At 43.4% G+C, this 23,376-nt stretch overlaps 2 protein-coding genes across 3 annotated transcripts; both read left to right on the top strand.

The window, feature by feature from the left end:
• Positions 1-158: 158 nt before the first annotated feature.
• LOC116321343 (serine/threonine-protein phosphatase 2A catalytic subunit beta isoform) lies at positions 159-16,182 on the top strand. The gene is made up of 8 exons (XM_031741150.2): positions 159-593; positions 2,783-2,821; positions 5,458-5,628; positions 6,894-7,067; positions 12,766-12,855; positions 13,450-13,611; positions 14,700-14,818; positions 15,480-16,182. Exons 1-8 carry the CDS (start codon positions 492-494, stop codon positions 15,550-15,552), a joined length of 930 nt encoding a protein of 309 aa, XP_031597010.1. The 5' UTR covers positions 159-491; the 3' UTR covers positions 15,553-16,182.
• Positions 16,183-16,453: 271 nt separating this feature from the next.
• On the top strand, positions 16,454-22,924 carry zgc:101664 (uncharacterized protein LOC450064 homolog). Of its 2 annotated transcripts, XM_031741151.2 has the most exons (5): positions 16,454-16,538; positions 16,630-16,728; positions 17,021-17,617; positions 17,832-18,402; positions 21,718-22,924. In XM_031741151.2, exons 4-5 carry the CDS (start codon positions 17,893-17,895, stop codon positions 21,919-21,921), a joined length of 714 nt encoding a protein of 237 aa, XP_031597011.1. In that variant the 5' UTR covers positions 16,454-16,538; positions 16,630-16,728; positions 17,021-17,617; positions 17,832-17,892; the 3' UTR covers positions 21,922-22,924. The 2 variants fall into 2 exon arrangements, with proteins under 2 accessions (XP_031597011.1, XP_039477013.1); XM_039621079.1 differs by having other exon boundaries at positions 16,494-16,510; positions 17,021-18,402.
• The last annotated feature ends 452 nt before the right edge of the window (positions 22,925-23,376 follow it).

Below are 23,376 nucleotides of genomic sequence, written 5' to 3' on the forward strand. Positions count from 1 at the left end.
ATGTAGTAGTGTAGCAGCAGTAGTTTTGTACTTGTACTGTGTTAGTATTAGTACTAGTAGTGTTGTGGCGCGCATTCGCGCCGTAATTCAAGGTCTGTCCACACGGTGTCACTGCTGTGCTGAGTCGACACGCTGGTTAAATCCCCGGATGTTATTGTGGCTAGCTCCTTTAGCAAATCGGCTAGCCGCTGCGACGCCGCTGTATTCTGCCGCTACGCTCTGCCGCATCGGGGACTTTTGATCCTTTTCACTCCCCCGGCCGATAGACCCGTGTTTTTAACATTGGTATCTTAACATCGGTCATTTATCATGATAGAAGTTGATTAAACAGGTCGTTGTTTTAAACTGTTGCGGTGATTTTTTTCCAACCGGTCCGGTGGGTTAACAATACGAAGAGCTAAAGGCTAAATTAGCAGCTAGCGTAGAGACACAGGCCCGCTTGTTTCTTCAGGTAGCTAACACAGCTAGCTTAGCGAGCTACCGCGGCTGTCATGGAAGACAAATCATTCACTAAAGAGTTAGACCAATGGATCGAACAGCTAAACGAGTGCAAGCAGCTATCGGAAAACCAAGTCCGGACGCTCTGTGAGAAGGTAAGTTCCAAAGTTTTTGACATGATTTCCCGGCAGGCCTGGCTCAGTCCAGCGCGGCCTGTGTTGCGAAAGTGGCTCCGGTTAATTTCCGGAATAAAGGAGCGACGAGGCGGCTGTTTGCGCCCAATTGTCCTCCGCATTCTGAGTCAGAATTCCCTTTCAGGTGTGATATATATGTGTGTATTTCTATTAAATAATCCCTACTGTGAACTGTTGTCCGACTATCGTCGACTCATTACACACGGGCCGAAAAATCGCATCTCTTGCCCAGTGCCAGGAAATAGACGCAGCCCATTTTACTGCCCGGTTATTACCTGCGCTGCTTTTTGCGCACAGGCCGGGATTCAGCCTGATTCAGCCATTCACTGTAGGGGGCTTTATTCTTATTTCTCTCTTAAGGCTAATCATCTGTTAATGTGTGTCGCGATTGATCGATTAGTACCGCGCCCTTAATGTATTGATCAACCATTTGATTGCATAAATGGCAGGTTGGTTGCACCATTAAAAATGAGCCGTTTGTGCAGCCGTGTGGCGGCTCTCGTCCTCTGTCGAAGCGATTAAACCCGAAATATTCCTCGTTGCATACTTTTAGAAGTGTGCGTTGACTAAATGATCTGATCTGAAGACATTTCTATTATAGCAGCGATGTTCACAGAGAAAATGCCCATCAAACTGAAAATCCACGTCCGAGACAGCAGAACGTAAAATGTCTGTAACCTGATTTATTATGCTCTCTGCATGAAGATGAATCCATTGTTGGTGCCATTTAACATCTAAATGAGGGCTGAAACCGTCTGTACTAATCAGTCATTTCTTTCTTTCTAGCTAATCAGCAGAGTCAGAGATGGTTTAGATGTTAAAAAAAATAAATAAATAAAGAGACTCATAGTACAGGTTCTGGTGTCCCCGTTTTGTCTTCTTAGATTTTCAGTATAATAAAAAGATGAAAGTCTCAAAGTAAAAACTGGATAAACATGGCATGAAATTTGAAGGACAGAAGAATATAATGGAGGTATGATGAACATGGCACAGACTGGCTCATATCTGATTGATCTCCATTAGGAGATTATTGCAGTAACCTGAGGGGAAATGAAAGTATCCAGGTGGTATTGGTCAGATGGGTGAGGAGGTTTGAGCGCAGCCAGGTTCTGCCAGCTGACTTCATATGAACTAATCAATTACTGAAGGGGGCTCTTATTACAGTTAATAACAGTAAAATTCATGAGATGAATGAAGTTTGGCCTGTTGTAGGTAGATGCTGTCATCTTTCAGCTATGAGTGGAGCTGAAGTGATGTAAAAAGTACTGATAAGTCTTTATTTTCCTCTTCCTACACATTGTTGTTTGCAGTAAATTTGAATAAAAACCAGCAACATGTTTATGGACTTTTTCCTTAGGTGGGTAAATTTTTAAAGGTTATTGATTTTATATTTCCAGGTATTTAAGCTGTTGCATGATTCATTGCAGCAAGTTTTTCCTGCTCTAAATGAACCTCACACGACGGGTCCACATGTAGCTGATGACTCAGTGTTGATGAGTTTACTGTGTTTAACAAAGGGCTGTGTAAGGTTTGGATATTTCTGACATTTTGACTAACAAAGATGGTGTTATTTCGAATAGAGGGAACTATAACCTGCTGTTCTGAAGGGTTCTGGTTGGAGGACACTGTTGGTACAGCATAAAAAGATATTTAGCATTTTGCCCGGTTAGCTGTTTCTAGTTTCCAGTAAAATAAATTAATAATACTTCACTTTATCAGTAAGAGAATTTAAAAAAAAAAAATGACAGCTTAAATGTCACATGTGTATGACGTGTTTAGCTGGTCAAAAATGAGGCAGTCCCAGCTGTAACCTGTGTATCCTATGAATTCTGATGGGAAGGAGGGAAGTTTAGCTGCTGAGTGATTGATGGTTAAAACTCTAAAATAAGATCAACTTTATTTTCTCACTCATTTAAAAGAGCTGTGGGGGTGAGGAGAGCAGGTTTCCAAACAGTCACGTGGGCCTGAAATCTTAAGAAGGAACAAACAAACAAACCAAAAACAGTCGTGTGTGTGACTCTGGGCACGTAGGAGCTTAGTTTGATTTCACCTCCTATCAGCTCGTCACATGATCCCCCCCACTGTCTGAGCTGTGATTCCTTTAAAAAACAACAACCCAAAGACACTCATTAAATCTGTTTCCTCTACAGGCCAAGGAGATCCTGACCAAGGAGTCCAACGTTCAGGAGGTGAGTTTTCCGAAGTCATTATTGATTATTCATGGAAAAATGAAAGTCACGAGGAAAAAGAAAAGCAGAAGATAAAAACCAGAGCTGATATCAAACGATTAGATTCTAATCCAAGTCAGCCGTTTATGGGTCATCGGTCCTTTATGTGTTTCAGAGTGAAGATGTGGCTCTGTGACTCGGGTGGAGCGGAGCTCAGGTTAACATTTTACATGCATCCGTAGTTCTGTGTTAACCTGAGCTGCACTGCTCACAGAGCCACGGTACTAGGACTCTACCTTTGACAATATTGACAATATCCAGCCCAGGGAGCCTTCTAGATAGTGGAGTTGTAAACTGTGACAGGCTCCTTTCTCCTCATAAACACCTCCAGGCTGCTCTTAAAAAAAAACCCCCATAAAAGCAGCATGAAGAAACAAGCTGTGAAATGATGGACAGTTTCCAGGTATCAGCACGTGTAGGTGAGCACCAGCCTGTTTTTAAATGAGCTCTCCACCCGCTGATGGTATTTTTGCAGGGCACAGGTGTAGAAAGGTGGCTGTTTGTCCAAATTCTTTCTTTCATTTGTATCAAAGTGTGGAAAAGATTTGAGGAACAGATTTCAGTGTGCGGTTTGTTCCCTGTGGGGTGTTTGAGCAATCTCACACCCTGTTTACACTGCCTACAGCTGAGGCGTGGGCTCGCACACATGCCCACCGCCATGTTTTTATGGAAACGGTTTTCCCTCAAAAGCACAAAACTGATCCAAACATTCAGCCGTCGGTGAACGTCCTATTTACAGCAGCTCCTGTCAGCTGCTTGTTACTGATTCACCTGCAGTGAGGAAGGTGGAAGTGATTTGAGGAAATTGTTCCTCCTGTGTGTTCGGCCTTAAAGAACTTTGTTTAGATAGTTGATCATATTGACTTCCTGTCAACAGAGCAGTTCCCAGATCGGATCAGATTTGTCTTTTATTTTAATGCCGTTCTTAAACATTTTTTGGTGCCTTCATTTTTTTTTATTTATAAACAATAACAAAAATGAGGATTTCTGTCAGCAGCTTAGAACCTCTTTAAACCCTGAAGTAAGCAAACGCTGATGTTCTGAAGTAGGGGGTTCTTTGAGACTCAGGTGTACTAAAAGGAACGAGTGAAAGTTACGTTTACTGTGTGTGAACACATGAAAGGGCTGATTGATGGTGAAGAGGTAAAACTGATCCCTTTGATGTTTGGAGAAACAACCTGCAGGAAAACACAGTCGAGAGAAATGACAGTGAAAGCTGCCTGACGACATCAGGTGTGCCGAGGTGTCGGCAGCTTTCAGAGAAACCTCCTCCTCTAAAAGGAAGCTGGATCTGAACCGGAGTGTCTGATAAGACCAGTTATGATCCAGTGAGCATATCCTGAAGAGAGCTTGATGCTGTTACAGGTGACATGAAGACGTTTCCCTTGCAGGTATTAATCCAGGTGTGTTGAAACGTTACTTCACTTTGTGTTGTGCCTTGGCAGTAATTGGTGCGCTCAGTGTGATGTTGCACAAACATGCCAGTGTACTCAGCACGGTGAGGCTAACGTTAGCAGTGCTAGCACCTGCAGCCATCATGTGCATGATGTGGGCGCCTTGGTCCCGTGGTTTTATGTTAGTGTGCCAGGAAACTAGAGCCCAACACATGCAGGAGTTTTAACACCAGTGTGGATATTTAGTGATATTCCAACAGATCAGCTGGGAATGTTTGTTTTCTTTCAGAAACAAAACAAATGGATGTCTCTAACATCTTTGTTTCTTATTGACATGATTATATACTGACGCTGATAATGGCCCACCGATAAACTGGGCTAGCTTTACAGGAAACTGTGGTTGTAGATTAATGAAATACTGCTCCGTTTAACCACAGAGTAGTTATGTAACTGTCGAGTGCCGTAGCTGTTAAACATCCAATTGATGAGTCGCACACATTCCTGGTAATTAGTGAGCACAGGTGAGTCACCTGAAGGTCGAACAGTGTTACACCGATCAGCATTTTCATCGTCTTTGTTGCTGATCTGATTCCTGCAGGTTTGATGTATTTGTGTCCAAAAGGCTAACAAACAGTAAAAACTAGAACTGACTAGAATATATCAGCCTGTTGTCATGGATACCCAGTTCAACCTTTTGAGTTGAGATCAAATTTCTGATTCAAAGATCAGGTCAGTGCATCCCAAATAAAACCCAGCATTAAATATTCACGTACTGTCGCTCAGCTCCGTGTGTGTCCGTGTGTGTGTGTGCATGTGTGTTCATTTGTTATCAGCCTAAATATTGACGTTCCTCTGCTGCAGACACAAACATGAGTCATGTCAACATAAAACCAGGTTGTTCGGGGTTAAAGAAAATCCCTGACTTTTCCTTCAGCTTTGTTTCCTAATAAAAATGTAATTTATTTAATATGACCCAACAGTTGGATCCTATTTGATCATCAGTCATCGGGGCCAGTATCTAAGAACTATATTTGTGCTTTTATCTAAAATCAGGCCTTGGAGAGGATGTTAGAGCAGGAAGATAAAAAAAGCAAAACGCTGGCTTCCTTTTGGCTTGGTGTAAAAAAACAAAAACAAAACAAATGAGCTTCATTGAACAGTTTCTGTGGCGCTGACCATGTGACTCTGTGTTTGTCCCCTCAGGTGCGATGCCCGGTGACGGTGTGCGGCGATGTCCACGGTCAGTTCCACGACCTGATGGAGCTCTTTAAGATTGGAGGAAAGTCTCCCGACACCAACTACCTGTTCATGGGGGACTACGTCGACAGAGGCTACTACTCTGTGGAGACGGTCACGCTGCTCGTCACGTTAAAGGTAAACCTCTGTGTTTCTGTGTGGCGTTCACATGTGCTGCGTGGAAGCGCTCTGATGTCAGCTGATGTTCTCTGATTTTACTTCCTGTTAGGATCACAGCGGCCCTCTCGGTCGCCACAGGCTGACAGACTGTTTGTTTGTTCTGATAAGAAGCAGACTGAACTTGTTTGCTCCGTCAGCCTGAAAGCTTCCAAAAATCATCTGCAGTTCGTCTGAACTCGACTTGTTCAAACAAACAGATCAACATCAGCTCAGCTGAGCAGACGTTTAATCTGAGTAAAGTTTTAGAGCATCATAAACACGTTTTATAAAAACATGAAGTGGTGACATGTGAGGGGAAATCAGCTGACTGAGGAGATGGCCAATGTTTCTGCTGCACACAGAGGAGCAGTCGGGGGATAAATGTGGTCTGAACAGAAGCAACCACATGATGTGAAAATGATGTGAACTAGTTTGAATCTGATTGTGTTCACAGTACAACTGCAGCATGTAAATCTCAAGGAAACTGATGGACTTTAATGACCTTTTTTTTGTTTTCTAACCACAACACGTGTCAGACCTGGACTCTGACGTGTGATTCTGGTTAGATATCAGGTTTGTTGTGGGATTCACAGGCTGTGAGCTTTGAGTTTACAGAAACCTGGTTGTTCACAGGAACACACCGGCGTGATCGGCCCTTCAGACAAAGTTATTTATACTTAAAGTTTAGTGTAATGTAGTTAAAATGATACACAGACAAATAAAAATGATGCAAAGAAACTTTATTTAGAAAATTGCATCACTGTGGTTGTTGTTGTACTTGCATGTTTCACACACGTTTACCTGGTTGTTATAATTTTTTTTTAACCTGTTTGAGAGAACAGCGCTGCTGCTTTAGTAGTTTACAACCTCTTTGCTTTTATTTTGAAAGTATAGTTAATGCCATCCAGCTAGCTTCCTGTCTCGAAGGTTCTTCCGGTATGTCTCATCCTGCCGTCAGACTCCTCCCCCGGTGGGGAGTGGTGGTCCTGTTTCTGTTCTAGAGGCTGCCAGCAGAGTTTCTCCTTCCTTTCAGGAGAAATGTCACACTTTTGTCTGAGTGCTTCTTCTTTCCTGTCTCGGTATCACAGCGTGATGGTTTCCTTTAGCTAATCGTTTCTATTTTACATCATGAAGTCTGACTGAACAGTCATTAAACATGTAGCTGAGTCAGCATGCTGCTCCCTGGGGGTCTGACCCGGGTTTAGATCGTCTTTAACGTTATTTATTTTTCAATTGTCGTTCAGGTTCGTTTCCAGGAGCGAATCACCATTCTGCGAGGGAACCACGAGTCTCGGCAGATCACACAGGTCTACGGCTTCTACGACGAGTGCCTGAGGAAGTACGGCAACGCTAACGTGTGGAAGTACTTCACAGACCTGTTCGACTACCTGCCGCTCACCGCGCTGGTCGACGGACAGGTAGGACGCGCCACGCCCAGTTTCACTGTGATGTTTTCATCTGATCAGACCTGCAATTAGGATGGGAATCGATAAGAATTTAGTTATTCAGATTCCATTATTAATATTACTTATCGATTTGATTCCTTATTAATTCCCTTATTGATTCTCATTGGCTGTGCTTTGAGAGTGGCCACAGTCACTGAGCAGCATATCAATTCATGCAGATTAATTTCATGTTGTGTGGTCAGTTAGAGGTGTTTCCTGTTTGTTGTGATCAGTGTTGGGTCAATACTCAAAGTCAAGTAAAAACGTTAATACACATATTACACAGTACACTTTTCTTAAAAGTAATGCAGTAAATTATTGAATTACTCCCAGGAGAAAGACATTCATTACACTACTCTTTACATTACTGTCATGTTACCATGTAGAATGATCTGAAACACGCTGCAGGGTTCGTGCAGGTGCTAGAAATCCTTGAAAATGCTTGAATTTTAATGTTGTTTTTTCAAGGTTTGAAAAGTGCTTGAATTTCAGATGTGGTGCTTAAAAGTGCTTGAAAGTGTAACTGTATTTCCTTCACCACAAATAACTATCTGATTGAATAGTTTTCTTATCAGATAGAGAAATAAAATGAGTCGCAAAATGTAAAAGCAAAGTTTCCCCGCCTGGGCTGCTTTGCGCCTCTGTCTGTTTCAACGTGTGACCCCGCCCCTCCCTCGGACAGTCGGGGATGAGTGCGCTAACATACCTGTAGGTTGCTGTTTTAATGAGCGTTTGATGGAAAACGACAAGAGCGGAGTTTGCGCTCTCTAGTCGCATGATAGGTGAGTCCTAGTAAATAATTTTCCAGCATGTGTATGTAGCATGTGTAATGTACACGTGTACGTTACACATGCTATTTTTTAAAATTATGATTATTATTGTGCTAGCTATCAAACTCGCTGGAGAAGTGATTGAAATGCACTGAGTGTGATGCAGTATGGCAGCGCTATTATGGAATATGCTGTGAACTTAGCTAACATTACTTAGCAGTAATATGAGTTAATTTACTTAAGTGAAAGCTTTAAACATTAGCCCGATACATAACTAGCTAACTTAAGGCTTTCTGATTAACCCTCTGGGGTCGACGGACCCAGAGTCTCCATTTCAACTTGGGTCGAACGTGCGGATTTCAAACTATATCCAGTTTTTAAATTGTGTTGATAGGTCACGTAAAACCGATGTTTTTTTTCTGAATACAACAGTGGCGCTTACTCCAGGAAGAAACGGTAAAAACTGCGTTTTCTAAGGAGAGCGCCAGCAAACACGCTTTGCTTGTGAGTGAAAAAAGAAAAAACACTCCTCCCCTATTGGTAGAAAAATGTACCATGTCGACCAATCAAAAAATGATATGGCAACATGTGGCATTTGGTTGTTTGGGAAGAGAGGGGAAGTTTTAGGAGTGACTGGCGAGAGAGAGCGAGTGAGCGAAAGAGAGAGAGAGTTTTGATACGTGAGAGATTTGTGATGTTTATCGTGTTTGGAGTCTCAAGTTAGTGTGTTGTCTTGTGTAGTTAGTGTGTAGTCGTTGTTTTGTTTTGTGTGTCAGTTCTACTAGTGAACGTCACAGTTGCTGTAAAAAAGCCACCAAAGGCAGATTGCAGTGTAAACGCTGAGCGACACACCTGCTGTCAGACCTGCAGGTTTATCCCTGTGCTGTTCTGTTATAGTGGACACAAACTATTTTTTGGAGTTGCATAAATAATTTGTGTGCCTTCTTATTTGACGAAGAGCACCTGATTGTTCTGTAAATAATTTGAAATGGTTATATGAAAAACGTTTGAGCCTTGGCTGCATTTTTAGGTAAATAGTACCATATAACTTTGTTGTTTGCAAAACTTGTGCATATTTTTAAAAAATGTAAAATTTCTATTTGCATTTCAAGTTATGAAAATGATTCGTTAAACATGCTTGTGGGTTTTACAGTCAAAAATATCACTTTCTACTCGTATTTTATATTTTGTCTGAATTTAGATCAATTGTGCTGACACATTATGTCAAAGGGGGAAAATAACAGATTGGCAAGATAAACAGTTTTTAAAGGTGAAATATAGCGGCCAAATCAAAAGTAGTCAAAAACAGCCAGTTACACGCTGGACAACCAGAGGGTTAGAGGCTAAAAGCAAAGTTGTCACCAAGTACTGTTTATATTTGTGTGTATTGCTGCAGCTTTTTTGAGTATTAACTTGGTGGCTTTAGGTGAAATAATGGTGATATGAGGGACCGATCCATATGGTCACAAAGAATAGCCACTCGTTTCTGTGTTACCAAAGTTCCCCGGCTTTCATTCAAAATGTGTTTATCGTCAGCACCGACACATTAAACTACTTTAACATTATAAATGTCTTCAAGCTCACACTGAGGCCTGTGGGGCACCATCAGCCACTCAGACAGTACACACATTTATGTGTATTTGTATATGAATATTTCATACTTTAAGGCTGCCTGTTTATTTAAGGGAGATGAACAAAATACATTGGAATTGTACAGAATAATATCACAGATGATAAATTGAATAGATTTTAAGTAGTTGCTTGTGCATTCTCAGTCTCATATGTTGAATTGAACTATGTGATCTGTTCAAAGCCTCCCAGTCAGTGCTGTTCTCCATGCCTGTCTGACTGTACATGATGTTATTAGCACAAACACTTTAAAGGTCATCATTTAGGACTTCACCACCACGGTGTGGTGTTGGGATTCACTCAGCTTTAGTGTCACTCTGGGCTCTTGGGCTAGCTTAGTTTGAGCATGCTGTCTGACTAGCTTAGCATTAGCATGCTGTTAAAGAGCATGTGTTAACAGTATGATGCAGGCGCTTCTGTCCAGGGGCCCGTTCTTCGTACCTCGCTTACTACATCCAAGATCAAATGACACATCCAAGATCAAATCATCGCGCTAACTTTGAGCTCGCTAATCCGGTTCTCCGAACACACCTGTTGTTGACGATTAGTATAGCTGGATGAAGTAATCTGAGATCACTGGGTGGCTTAAAAGGGGCTACGCATCGATAGTAGAAACATTGATCGGCAACCCTGTGATTGGTCGGCGAAGATGTCGAAGGAGCGCGCTCAGTATTTCACGGCAGCAGACCAAGAACTCTTGATTGAGGGATATCAGGAGTTTCAGAGTTTAATTAAAACGCAGGGGAACACTGCAAAGGCTGCAAAAGCAAGGAGAGAGGGCTGGCAGAAAGTTGCTGACAAATTAAACTCGTAAGTGATCCATGATATTACATTATATCATGTGATATTATATTATACCACATTATATTATATTACATCATATCCTCTTTCACATTAGAGCCACAACAGGACCCACTAACATGGGAACAAGTAAAAGTGAAATATAAGAATATTCCACAGAATGGTAATATTTATCACTTATATTGCTTTTAGTCTCTTGAAAAGAGACCCTGAAATAATCTGTTTGTTTGTTTATAACAGCAACCAAGAAAAGGGCAGAGCAAATAAAGACAGGTGGTGGTCCTGCACCCCTCGTCACACCCCTTTTGTACTGTGACATTTATTGACATTGTGGGTTTTTTTGTGTGTAGTTTGACATAACACTCCATCACTTTTACCTGTTCCCATGCAAGGGGTGACTGAAGCATGCACAGTAAGTCGGGAGTAAGTATATACAGTACAGTAAGTGTACATATATATATATATATATATATATATATATATATATATATATATATATATATATATATATATATATATATATATATATATATATATATATATATATATATATATATATATATATATATATATATATATATCTATATATATATATATCTATATCTATATATCTATATCTATATATATCTATATCTATATATATCTATATATATATATCTATATATATCTATATATATATATATATATATATCTATATATATCTATATCTATATATATCTATATATATATATATATATATATCTATCTATATATATATATATATATATATATATATCTATCTATATATCTATATATATCTATCTATATATATATATCTATCTATATATCTATATATATCTATCTATATATATATCTATATATATCTATCTATATATATATCTATATATATATTTAGAGAGAGAGAGAGAGAGAGAGAGCGAGAGGAAGAAAGTAAATAATACCCTCACGGAGAATCGATATCTCTATGAGCACACCGTCGCGCTGAGCTAAAGGATCCTGTCTATCCCGCAATATACGCTAAATTCTGTAAACTCTCCTTATCAATCTTGCACCTTCCTTGCTCGCGTACAAACGGACAGGACATGGCTGCGACAGACTTCCCAAATCCACCTTCGCGCTTTTATAGTCATGGTCTCTCATCTTGATTGCACGTAGTAATTTACTATTACTACTCTAAAATATGAATTACATCTGACATGATCTACTACATGTAATAGAATGATTAATAGTACATTTCCTTTTTTTCGGAAATGACCTGTATGTATCTGCATGAAATCAATAAAAGAATCAAATGCTGCATTATCTTTAGTTACATTGATAATATTTATTTATGGTAAAACAGTGGAGAAATATCGCTCTTGCTTTCATATAACTGCAGCGGACATACCTGAGTGGCGCGATCTAATCCTGTTTACATAAAGTAAACCTGCTCCCGAGCAGGTTTACGCCACGGATCTGTTGCTATGACAGCAAGTCCCAGATGAGCTTCGGAGAACCGAACGATCCAAGATCACGCGAAATCGTCAACATTCAAATCCGGCTAACTTACTTAGCGAGGTACGAAGAACGGGCCCCTGGAGGAGTCTCCATGTTATCATTGCGTCCACGCTGGAGACGGCGCCACTATTTTCCTCCTCCAACACACAAACTGAAATCAGCTGATCGTAGCCAGTGTACAAGGATCTATAGGCAGGCAGACTAACAATTCCAAGGACGTAGACTACTAGAATTCCAAGAACTGGTTCTTCTACTATAAGAACTGGTTCTCGTATCCCATCCCTGCGTGTAAGGTTAAATCAGTGCTCCTTTTTTCAGGTGTGACACTGTGTTTATTATCATAACCCACAGATGGTTACTTGGACACACACCCAGTAGTTGATAAGATGTTAGAAGTGTTTTTGTTTGTTGGTTGGAAAACGTTTTGTAGCTGCATCACTGCCCCCTGCTGGTGATGCAGCTAGAAAGAGTAGAAATGGGAGAAACCACTTTATTTAAATGACTTCATGATTGTTTGGATTGTTCCATAGATGATAAATCTCCTCCCGTCGTGCTTTTTGATGGGCTAGAATAGAAGCTGAGTGCAGAGATCTGCTGTGAACTGTAGCTGATTAAAGAAACCTGAACACATGAAAGAATGATGATCATATTATTTTTGGCAAATGTGGCATATCTTTTTCTTGAGCATGAATCTGACATTAAAAACGGTCAGCATGGATCATGATTCTTATTTATTTTTAATCGCCTGTTTCTCGTGTCTGCGGTTTGTCCGCCTCTTAAACATTTACCCTATTGTCTGTTTTTCAGCCACATCCTGTCAGTTTTATTTGGGTTTTTCTTTCTTCATGAGTGAATATTTGAGCGTCCACACACTCCCGCCTGAGTTTAAAGCTGAATAAAGATGTTTTTAACTGTTTGTTGGTGAATCTGTTCATGAATTATTTAGCTGGAGGTTTTGTTGTTCTTTGTTTCAGATCTTCTGTCTCCACGGAGGCTTGTCTCCCTCCATAGACACTCTGGATCACATACGAGCTCTGGACCGCCTGCAAGAAGTTCCACATGAGGTACACACACACACACACACACACACACACACACACACACACGTCAGCTTTCAGATTGTCAGGGATGGAAACCACCTGCTTCCTACGGAGGACAGAAATACTTTTTAAACGAAAGCCCGTCGGTTGTTTGAGAGACGGCCTCTGTGGAGCTTTTATTTTCACACTGATCCACGTTTGGCACCACAGCAGTTTGTGGTGATAAATAGGCAGAACAAACGCGTCGGTCGGCTCGATGCTGACGCTCATTCGTGAGCTGCAGAGGAGCCAGAGCCGAGGTTAGACCTGATTGTGTCATTAATTACTTTAAAAACTACAGGCACAGCTCATCTGTTCACACGTAGTAATTTTACTGCTTTATGTACAAAATTGTCACCAAAGCAAGAACAGGAGAGCAGTTTATTTAAAAAATCAGTACTCTGCAAAGCTCTGCAACACCAATCAAACCTTCAATAACGTCCGGTGTCCATCATGAGTTTCTGCTTGCAGTGCAGTTATGATCTGTGCTTCTAGTTTAAACTCTAAGCGTCATTTATCAGGTTTATATTTAAGATTCTGAACTGTGTGGTTTATCTGAGCTGTTTGCTTCTGTTTCAGGGCCCGATGTGCGACCTGCTGTGGTCGGACCCCGATGACCGCGGCGGGTGGGGGATCTCTCCCCGAGGTGCCGGCTACACTTTCGGTCAGGACATCTCTGAAACCTTCAATCATGCCAACGGCCTCACTCTGGTGTCTCGCGCCCATCAGCTGGTCATGGAGGTAAAACGATGACTTTTGGACGCTTTTTCACAGCACAGTGTCACTTTTATGTGAAAATATTGTGCTATTTAACCAAAGAATGAGTATGAATATGTGTTTGTACATAATCTCCTCGGGGGTTCACTTGAAAAAAAAAAAAAAAAAAATCTGGCTGCGTAAACGGCTTTTCAGATAAAAGAAGGCAATCCAACCTGTTATGATTCAGATTAGAAAGAAAAAAAACAAAACACTTTATTTTGGGTCGGGTGACCTCGTTGTCCCGGTCAGGTGACCCGTTTGTCCTCTGATGTCATGATGATGAGCTTCAGAAACCCGTGCTGCTGCAGGTTTGTCGTGGTGAACCTCACAGACCGGCGCTCACGTGTCCTGTTATTTTTATGTTAAACCTGGCACACGTGTTCACACAGCAAGTGGACTGAAGGGTCCTATAAAAATCCTCTGGTTTCCATGGCAACAACATGAAGTTGGAGCAGGCTCCTCATCTCCTCCCTGGTGTCCCAGTTTCACTCCCACGGAGGTTCAGTTCACTGTTCAGAAGATTCGCCAAGCAGCTGCCCGAACTTCATCTGCAGCTGAAGGAAAGCTCCGATCACAGCCGGCCGAGGACGCGCCGCGCCCACAGATGAACCCTCCGCTCGTCCCGACAGAGCGGTCACCCTCGCTGGTTTCATCAGAGCAGGTCGAGCTGAGAGTTTCTGGTTCCACCGTTATTCTCACTGGAAATGTTAAAATTACAAAGTTCTCGTCAGTTTTCCTGAACTGATCTGCGAGAGCCGTTCCTGCTGATGTTAGCACGCCATTCAGTTCACGGTTAACTTGACAATTTCATGTGTCTGAAGTGAAATACGACTTTGTAGTCCTTTTTTCCTTTTTTTTTTCTTCTCACAGACGATTTTGTCTTTGAGTAAAATATTTCTGCTACTCTGTGCTGATTGGTCGTTTAATGACTGGCTGATTCTCACTCAGAAACGTCAAAAACAAAGAAATGAAACTTGTTCTTGAGCCCAAGAAGCCCTGCTCGTTCAGCTCAGTAGTGCCCCCTGTTGATCACAGGTGTCCCAGTCTAACTGACATGTTTGTTCCTGCAGGGCTACAACTGGGGCCATGACAAGAACGTGGTGACCATCTTCAGTGCTCCAAACTACTGCTACCGCTGTGGAAACCAGGCGGCCATCATGGAACTGGACGACACTCTGAAATATTCTTTGTAAGTACGAAGAATGCGTTCACATCATATGAGAGGCCGAACGGTGCTGAGGTTAAATATGAATAGATCCATGTAAAATACACGAAGTGAGCCGTGTGGGGACCCCGAGGGTTGGACACACTAAACATCACGAATCCCCAGATTCCTTTTTTGTTTCTCTTCTTTCATATAAAAAGTTTAGCATGAATACTGCAGACTGTGCTTCTGCGTAATGTTGAGTCAGAAACATCAGAGCACACGTTCAGTTTCATTCATGGACACACTGACAGCTGCCAGCAGGGGGCGACTCCTGAAGGTTGACATGAGCTGAGCTCAGTAAACTCTCCTGATGAGATTTTGGTCTGAATAAAATGTTATTCTGGAAGTTTTGGTCCTGTTACAGTTGAAACATCCAGAAAGGGGGAGGGCTTATGGGCGGGGCTTCATTGTGACGGACAAGCAGCTCCACGGCTCGCTCCTTAACATCTGATTTTAAAATGCCAGGTCAAGGCTTTACATCACTGTGACCATCTTTTATGTACAGTCTGAGTCTAGGTCTCTCATCCACTAAAATTACATGACTGTCTTTGTTACCATGGCTACAGAAGCTAAGGTTTAACTGATCTAACCTCACTCGACTTAAAGGAAGTCATCACTAACGAGGTTTCTTCTGTCTCCTCAGCCTTCAGTTTGACCCCGCCCCTCGCCGCGGTGAGCCCCATGTGACCAGACGCACTCCCGACTACTTCCTGTGAATGTCCGAAGCATCCCATCGTCCATCGTCCACGAACCTCCACCCACCCCTCCCCCCAGTCATTTTGGATGGAAAGACCATTCTAATCCTTCTTCTGATAATGATGATGATGAATAGAGACAAACGATTGGCTGAATCCAGATTTTAAAGAGGGCGGCCCCCTACAGTCGTGTTTTCAGTATGCTGTCTTTAATGCTGTGCTGCAGAAACATGTAAACTCTGATCTGTTCTTCTTTTTGTTTCTTACATGTTTGAAATCGAGAGAATAAAACTACCAACGTGGACCAAATGTGCCATAATTCTGCTCCTTTACCACATGTACAACGCAAACGCAGGCTTCCTCCTTCTTCCTCTTCTGTTTCCTTTCTCTTTTTTTTAAAAGACCACAGCACTAAAACCCGACCTGACGTCACCGCCAACACCACACGTCTCCTGGCATACCTGCTTTTTTTTTTTTTTTTTTTTTCTTTCTGTTGCGAAATAATTTTAAAAACTGATTTAAGTTTGCTTCTAGTAGTACAGCTGTGAGTTTTAGCTGTCCGGGCTGCAGCCGGTGGTCATCTCAGCAAGTATATTACTGTAATTTGAATAAAGACAACAGACGTATGAAATAAAATGTCCTATTGATGAACTTCCTGTGTGAGTCGGCCTCGTTCTTCTCCTGCTTCACCTGGAGGTTCAAACTTTGTCCTCCAGTTCTGTTGTTTTCTGAGCGTGCTCAGAACACATGTTCAGCTTGTTACTTAAGCCCAGGGGTGGGCAACTCCAGCCCCCGAGGGTCTGTGTCCTGCAGGTTTTAGGTCTCACCCTGGGTCAACACACCTGAATCAAATGATTAGTTCATTACCAGGCCTCTGGAGGTCATTTAGCCATTTAAATCAGCTGTGTTGGATCAAGGACATCCAAAACCTGCAGGACACCAGCCCTCCAGGCCTGGAGTTTGACATCTGTGCTCTAAGGTCAAGTCTGAGAATGCTGGCAGGAAATGTATATTTTTTATTTACATATTTTAACGCAGAGATTCAGAAGGAAATCTGAAATGTTTAGGTGTTAAATGAGACTACTTTGTACTTTGCAGGATGTTTTTATTTGTGTTTTGATGAAAGACTAACATCACAGTGCTGAGCAGCCTGTAGAGAAGACACCAGCTTCAGACCTGCATCTACTGCTGGAAACGGTAACCGGAGCTCACCGGCAAGTATGAGTGACGTCACGTAACGTGAATCACAGCTGTTCTGAATTCAGGCTATGAACGTGAACTGGCTGATGTGTTGTAGAAATCAGCAGGAACTTTTTAAAAAATTATTTCTGCAGAGCGACTTTTACAATTGAGAATTTAAAAAAGCCTTAAACACAAATTTGATAGTGATAATTTATTTTTGAATTTGTGGTAAAAGTTTAAAAAGTTTTTTTCCACTTTTTGCTATTTTTATGCAACTGAACAACCATCGTTTCTCCACCTTTTGCAGGAAAATGCGAATAGATACATGGAAGTGCAGTATATCAGGGGGTGAGAGCCTGCAGGTGAATCTGTGGTGTGAGCAGCTTCATCCTTCAGCTCAGTGTGAGCTCTGCGCAGCTCACAGCACAAAGTTCTTCGGGCTTCCTGAAGCTCTTCTTTGGATGTTTCTGCCTTTGTGGATGATGAGCAGATGTTTCCAGATGTTACTGTTTATGATATCAAACTCTGATGAAAATCAGCGACTGTAAAAAACACACATTTTCAACTTAAAATGATTTCCGCCTCAGCGTTACATCAAATATCGCGAGAGTTGGAGCGATATTTGCTCGACACCGTCCATGTTAGCTTCCTGGAGTGGTTCGCGGCTGTTTGATGGAGGCGCGCGGGTCTGAGGTGTGGAGGTGGGCTAGAGTCACCACCTGTCAGTTCGGAGAGGCCCGCCGGTAAATACCGGCTCTGCTCACAGGTCAGCCCGGTAGCTAAAGTGAGCTAGCAGCAGAGGCTAAAAACATTAGCCCCCGGAGCTCGACGGAAGTTTGGGACCTGAGCGCGAGCTGAGCCTGAGTTTACTTTAAAGCCGCAAAGTTCAAAGGTCACGGAGTCGGTAAAGATTTGTTTGAATGTGACATTTCCGGTCGGGATGCTGTGTAGTGTGAATGCTTCTGTCAGCGTGTGTAGAAATGTGAACTCTGGAGCATGCGCAGTATAATTTTTGTTGAGCATTTTTAACAGTTAATCCATTCACCACTTGATGACGTTAATGGGCTGTCGGTGTGAATGAAACGTGCTTCATGTGTGCCTGGACTGACATCACACAGAGGAAGATGATGATGGTGAGGAGGAGGGTGTTGCAGCCGGTCCCTTGACCCGTCCGCCTGTATGGAGGATGTAGTCCTGCACTATCAGCCTGGATCAGCTGATGAGCTCTGCTCGCTGTTGGAGACCACGCAGAAGCTCCTGGAGCCGTTCCCTCTCCGTGCTCCTCTGGCCTTCACGCCGTGGTTCCCCACGCTCACCGGAGACCGCTCTCTGCCCATCAGACCTGCGACACCAGCTCCTGTCGTCACGTGTTTGGATGATTCCCCAGCAGCAGAGGTGAGACCCAGAGATGGTGACCCAGAAACCCACTGCGATCTCCACCCTGTGTCTCCTAACAACAGACCTGACAAGCAGCCACACAAGGACAAAGATGGTGCCCTTTGCACCGGCTCGGAGGTCAGGCGGAGCAGGTGGAGCGTCTTCACGCAGAGAGGCGTCCTGCAGCAGAGCTCGCAGTCGCTGTCCAAACAGTTTCACCACGCCGTCTCCGTCCACGGGCTCCACCTTCGCCAGAGGGCCAAGTGGGTGATCGGTGAACTGAACTGCGGAGCAGCGAGAGACATCGAGGAGGTCGGTGGAATGTTGTAGAAACTGTGAAGCTTTACAATGTTTTAAAATTTTGTTTGAAGGCTGATGAAGATGTTAAAAGTGAGGAAAAACCACAGACTGGAGCCAGACGTAATGTGAGATGGTGGAGTGCTGTTGGAGTAGAGTGCACACAGGCACACACACCTGCTAATCAGGGCTCTGTAACATTCACTCAAAATCCCAGAATGTCACTGAGTAAAACTGACCCAGCCTTGCTGGGGTCAGTGCACTGACCTCACAGCAGCCATGTTATTGGTCACATGATGTCATTAAGCAAACAAACACATTGCAGAGGCCCAGTTCAGGTGAAGCTAGCAGACAGCTAGCGGCTAGATCCAGCTGTCAGTCAAAGAGGCCATGCCCCCAATTCAATTCAAATTCTTTATTGTCCCACAAGGGGAGATAAGTTTAGCAGCAGGGAACATAAAAGTAAACAAAACAATAATATAATATAAAATAATAAAATGTTTAAGTCTTACTAGAACAGGTCCGTTATTAAAGCATCCTCCCCTCTGCAGCTGTTGTGAAGGAGGAAATTATCCACAGAGACCAGTTTGTTTATCAGGCTGGAAACACACTGTGAAGTTTTAACATGGGAGTCTATGGGGACTGACTCACTGCTGCCCCTGCTGGATGTTAGAGGACCTGCAGGAGGTTGATGTTGGTGTTTACAGGTGGGTTTCGAGTAGAAGCGCAGGGCGATGTGTAACGACAACTCCTCGACTCTTCCTCAGAGACTTTTCTTTAATGATGGCGGCGCCGTGACTTTACACTCGCTGTATTGGTTGTTGCGTGTGCTACTGTGACATCATTACAGCCTTGTGACCACTTCCTGGTGCCTGAGGTGCTGGACTCATTGCAGTCTTCCTCTGAACTTCAGGTGTTGCATGGTAGAAATAAACGCTGCAGTGTGTGGGTGTAGATGAAGTTAAAGTGGGAGCGGTCGTTTCCAGCAGCGTGTCCGTCTGAAACATCTGTGAATCTGCAGCTGTGACATCACATCTGCTGCACCTGCGTTCACAGCACGCACGGGAAACCTCACACATGTACGAATGCTGGCGGCGGCGTCGATTAATAAACCGTCACGAGTCCGAGTGCTTCTCTCCCATTCTTCAATCAATCAATCAATCAATCAATCAATCAATCAATCAAAGCTTTATTCGTCACATGCAGGTTGCCCTGCAGTGAAATGGGACCCCCCCGACCTTACACATACAACACAGACATTACATGGGGATACAGGTCGGAGATTGGTAGCATTAGAGAAAAACATTGAAATGTACATTACAATGGGAAAGTACACAAGAGGAAAAAAGAGACCCCCTCTCATGCTGTGCTTCCATGGTAGGACAGCATGAGAACAGGAAACAAAAAAACTCCTCTGCACAAAAAAGCACATGAATGTCCACAGCACAACATTATGAAGGACATGACAAGCCACGGGGATGGGTGGGGGGTGAGGAGTTATCCGAAGCGAACACAGCAGCCGCCCTGCACAGCGCTATCATTCCAGCGCGGCACATAGACCCGCCGTGTTCCCCCGCAGGAAACAAACATCGAAGGCGTTTGGAAAGGGAGAGGGATCAGTGTATGCTTATCAGTGTAAGTGTATGTGTATGCGTGTCCATAGTTCAGCGGAGACAGTGTCCTTCGCCCTGCCAGGCTAAGTAAACAGTCTACCAGCCAACCCAGGTGGCCTTGCTTGGGATGGGAAGGAACAGTCACAACACAGTCGTTATCAGGGATTGTTTTGATCGGCTCCAGCCTTGAGCCCGCAGCTGGTGCCGAAGGGGGTAGCCGTATAATGATGGTGATTTTTCTTTTGCAAACAACTCATAAGAATTTCAGGCTGTTTTTTAGCACTCCGACACTGGTCTCTCAATCTCCTTTTTTATAGCTTCGAGTTTCTCCAAGATGTTATTAGCCATCGATCCCGAGATCTTGTCACTCTGTTGCTCACGAAGCAGATCCTGAGACCTCACGACCGCAGCCAACTGATTCGAGATGTAGTCCAGCTTCCTCCCTGAGTTGTTGTTTCGGGTGGATTCGTTCCTGATGTAATCCAACATATGCTCAGAGGTGTTAGTTTGAGCATTCACTGCAGTCGTAAGCGCCTCCAAGCTCTTAACCATGCTGCTGCTTTCAGTGAGCCCTTTCTGAGAACTCGCACCTCGTCCAATCGTTTCAATCCCAGCGGGCAGCCTTGTGGGGATTTGGACAGCCGGCTCCGCTCTCTCAATTTTCCGATAAGCCAGGGCCAAGCCAGCTCCGATCAGCAAGAACCCTGTTATCATGGTTCTGAATAGGTAGATATCTTCAGCGTCCTCGATCGACAGTCCCGCCAGGCACACGATCCTCCAGTTCTGCCACCCGTCCATCGTGTATCCGGCAGGGAAAGTCCCTCCAGGGCACTCGGGCTCTCCCGAGCCCAGACTTCTCGTTGAGAAGATGGTGTCAATAGCGTTCAGAGACCAGTTGATCAAATCCATAATTCTCTTTTAGGTTTTAGACACAGACTGTGAGAGAGTGTTCCAGGGAAAGCAATAAAACACAGACAAGACAAGGACACAAGAAGCTAAGCAGGGAAGATAAGGGCAGGAGAGGAGAAAAGTGCGACCGCCTTCGCTGAGAGCGAAGGCGGTCTGATGCACCTAGAAGCTGTCTGATGTTCAGACAGCTTCTAGGTGTATCACTGCCACCTTCAGCCATAACAATGCGTTACAAAAACAACCAAACACAAATAGTCTTTAATAATCAGTGACTGTGGAATATTTAATCATCTGGACCATTCGTGGTAATCACCAGGTGTGAGTGTCACACACACATATGTTAAATATTAGAACGACAGAAAGTCACAGAAAGAAAACTTTATTTGCTCGTCAAAGTTAATCATTTGTTGGCTCTCAGAGAAAAATGCCAAAGATTTGCAGCTTCCAGGTTTTCCACTGACGTCTCGCGATGAAATAACGAGTGTGTGAGTCAGACGTGCTTTATCATAGATGCAGTTTCTAAGCCTCTCCACAATCTTCACGCTTTAAATGTTAAAGCGGGCACGAACACTGAGTCTGCTCCTGGTTAAATGTTACCTGTGAACGGCGCCAGCGTGTGCTTTTTTTCCTGCGTGCTGTGTCTGCTGATCCTTATCTGAGTGTCCGACCTTCACCTTGTTTCCACAGCTCATCACATTTTAAACGTCCCACAGAAATAAAAGTCTGCTCAGCAATAGAAACGGAAAATACAAACAGCTGTTTGATGTTGTCACTCTGTTTACGTGGAGTTTGCTCCTCCTCCCCGCAGGTGTGGTGGACTCTGAGCCGCTCGGCGCGAACTTCCTGCCTGCCGTCGTGTAATGCCAACATCCAGCGCGAGCGCGGCGAGATCTGGGTGTTCTGCGACGTGCTGCACTCCGAGCAGGTGGGGCGCTTCCTGAAGGAGGAGCTGGGGCTGTCGGGGAGGATCGGCCTGTCGGTGCGCCGGCTAGGAAACGTCTTCAGCATGTAGAGCGCCCCCTGCTGCACTTCTTTGGGTTCTGCAGACGTCGCAGCTTAGACGGAGGCTGTGATGACGTCTGCGGGGGCAGCTTCAGTCTTATTCTTTGTCACTGTGGTTTAACCTGCAGCTGGGCCCGGCCGGCATCAGTGTGAGTCACAGTGTGAGTCCTGACAAACACCAGTCTGATAATAATCAGCACAATAAAAGTGATAAAAGGAAAAAACAGTGAGAGTGAAACGATCAGACCCACTCAGGGAGACGCGCTGTGTTACAGGAAGCTTTCTGCCATAGTTAACATTCTTGTTTTAGAGATGCAGACATAATCCAGCTGATGTTGATCAGCTGTTCACATCAGGTTGTAGCTGGAAACTGTTGATGAAGACGAAGAAGCTCCAGATGTTTGTCTTCAGTCTCCAGTTCGGCAAAACCAAAAGAAAAATCAAGTTAACATTCTGCTCTGTCTTCAAATAAACCAGAGTCCATTAACAAAAACCTCACAGAGCACATTAAAAAGAACAGTTAGTGTTACAGAGTGCACGCTCAGAGCGAGGCTGTGTGATAGTGAATGAAATATGATCATCAAACAGCAAATCCACGCTGCCATTTATCCTCTGTTCAGGCTTTCTCTGAAGTAAACAAGGCAAATATTCATCAAGTTTTCTGCCATACTGGCTTTATGAGAAGATCAAACCCAGTTTACACCAGTAAGCCTGACCTGTGTGAAACAGTGTTACAGCTGTGCACTGTTAACTTTCAGTGCTGCTCTGCATTCACACAGGATGTAAAAATATATCTAAGTTAAGCTAAAGCTGTTTTTCCTCTTCATCAAATGCTTCAAGGGCAGAAATCCATTTATATTTTATTCAAATCTACTGAACTATTCATGAGCTGGGGGGAGGGGGGTGCTCCAGTTGGATTTGTGTGTTGTGTCTGTGTGTGTGTTTGTAAAGTGTTTTCATACTGATGTTTGTCATCCTTCCCTGATGCCAATAAAGCTTTTTTATATTTGTAATTAGTGTCTGGAGTTGCTGCTTGTGATGTGATGTGACTGTTCTGGAAAAGCTGCAGCAGTCACATGATGCTGGCGTCTGCACACACACACACACACCCCGAGCAGCCTGAATGAATGAGTGCAGCATGAATACAGTACAACCCCCATCCCTCTCACACGCACTCTTTTGTTGCTATGGGCTCTCTGCACACTGCGTTAAAAAAAATATCTGGGTTACCGGATGTGATGTAACCACCCAGCCCCCGTTTTCAGCTTTAATCGCTTGTCAGATCTTGAATCCGCGTTTTTAACTCATTAACGCCTCAAATATATGATGCAATAATAAAGGAAACGCAGAATACGTGACTATCTTCGGTTTGCTAAACGTCTCACCTGCTTGAAGTTAACACTATTGATTTTTAAGCACGTTCGTATCCTGAGGTTTATTGTGAAAGACATTCGGAAATGTAACA

This window comes from Oreochromis aureus, linkage group 12, assembly GCF_013358895.1.
Source record: "Oreochromis aureus strain Israel breed Guangdong linkage group 12, ZZ_aureus, whole genome shotgun sequence".
NCBI lineage: Eukaryota > Metazoa > Chordata > Actinopteri > Cichliformes > Cichlidae > Oreochromis > Oreochromis aureus.

What these genes read in the sequence shown, in the direction of transcription:
- LOC116321343 (XM_031741150.2), top strand. Translation starts at nt 492, where the DNA reads ATGGAAGACAAATCATTCACTAAAGAGTTAGACCAATGGATCGAACAG. An exon ending in CGCTGCTCGTCACGTTAAAG is followed by an intron (nt 5,629 to 6,893) that starts GTAAACCTCTGT and finishes ATTGTCGTTCAG; the next exon opens with GTTCGTTTCCAGGAGCGAAT. An exon ending in CCGCGCTGGTCGACGGACAG is followed by an intron (nt 7,068 to 12,765) that starts GTAGGACGCGCC and finishes TCTTTGTTTCAG; the next exon opens with ATCTTCTGTCTCCACGGAGG.
- zgc:101664 (XM_031741151.2), top strand. Translation starts at nt 17,893, where the DNA reads ATGGAGGATGTAGTCCTGCACTATCAGCCTGGATCAGCTGATGAGCTC. An exon ending in CAGCGAGAGACATCGAGGAG is followed by an intron (nt 18,403 to 21,717) that starts GTCGGTGGAATG and finishes TCCTCCCCGCAG; the next exon opens with GTGTGGTGGACTCTGAGCCG.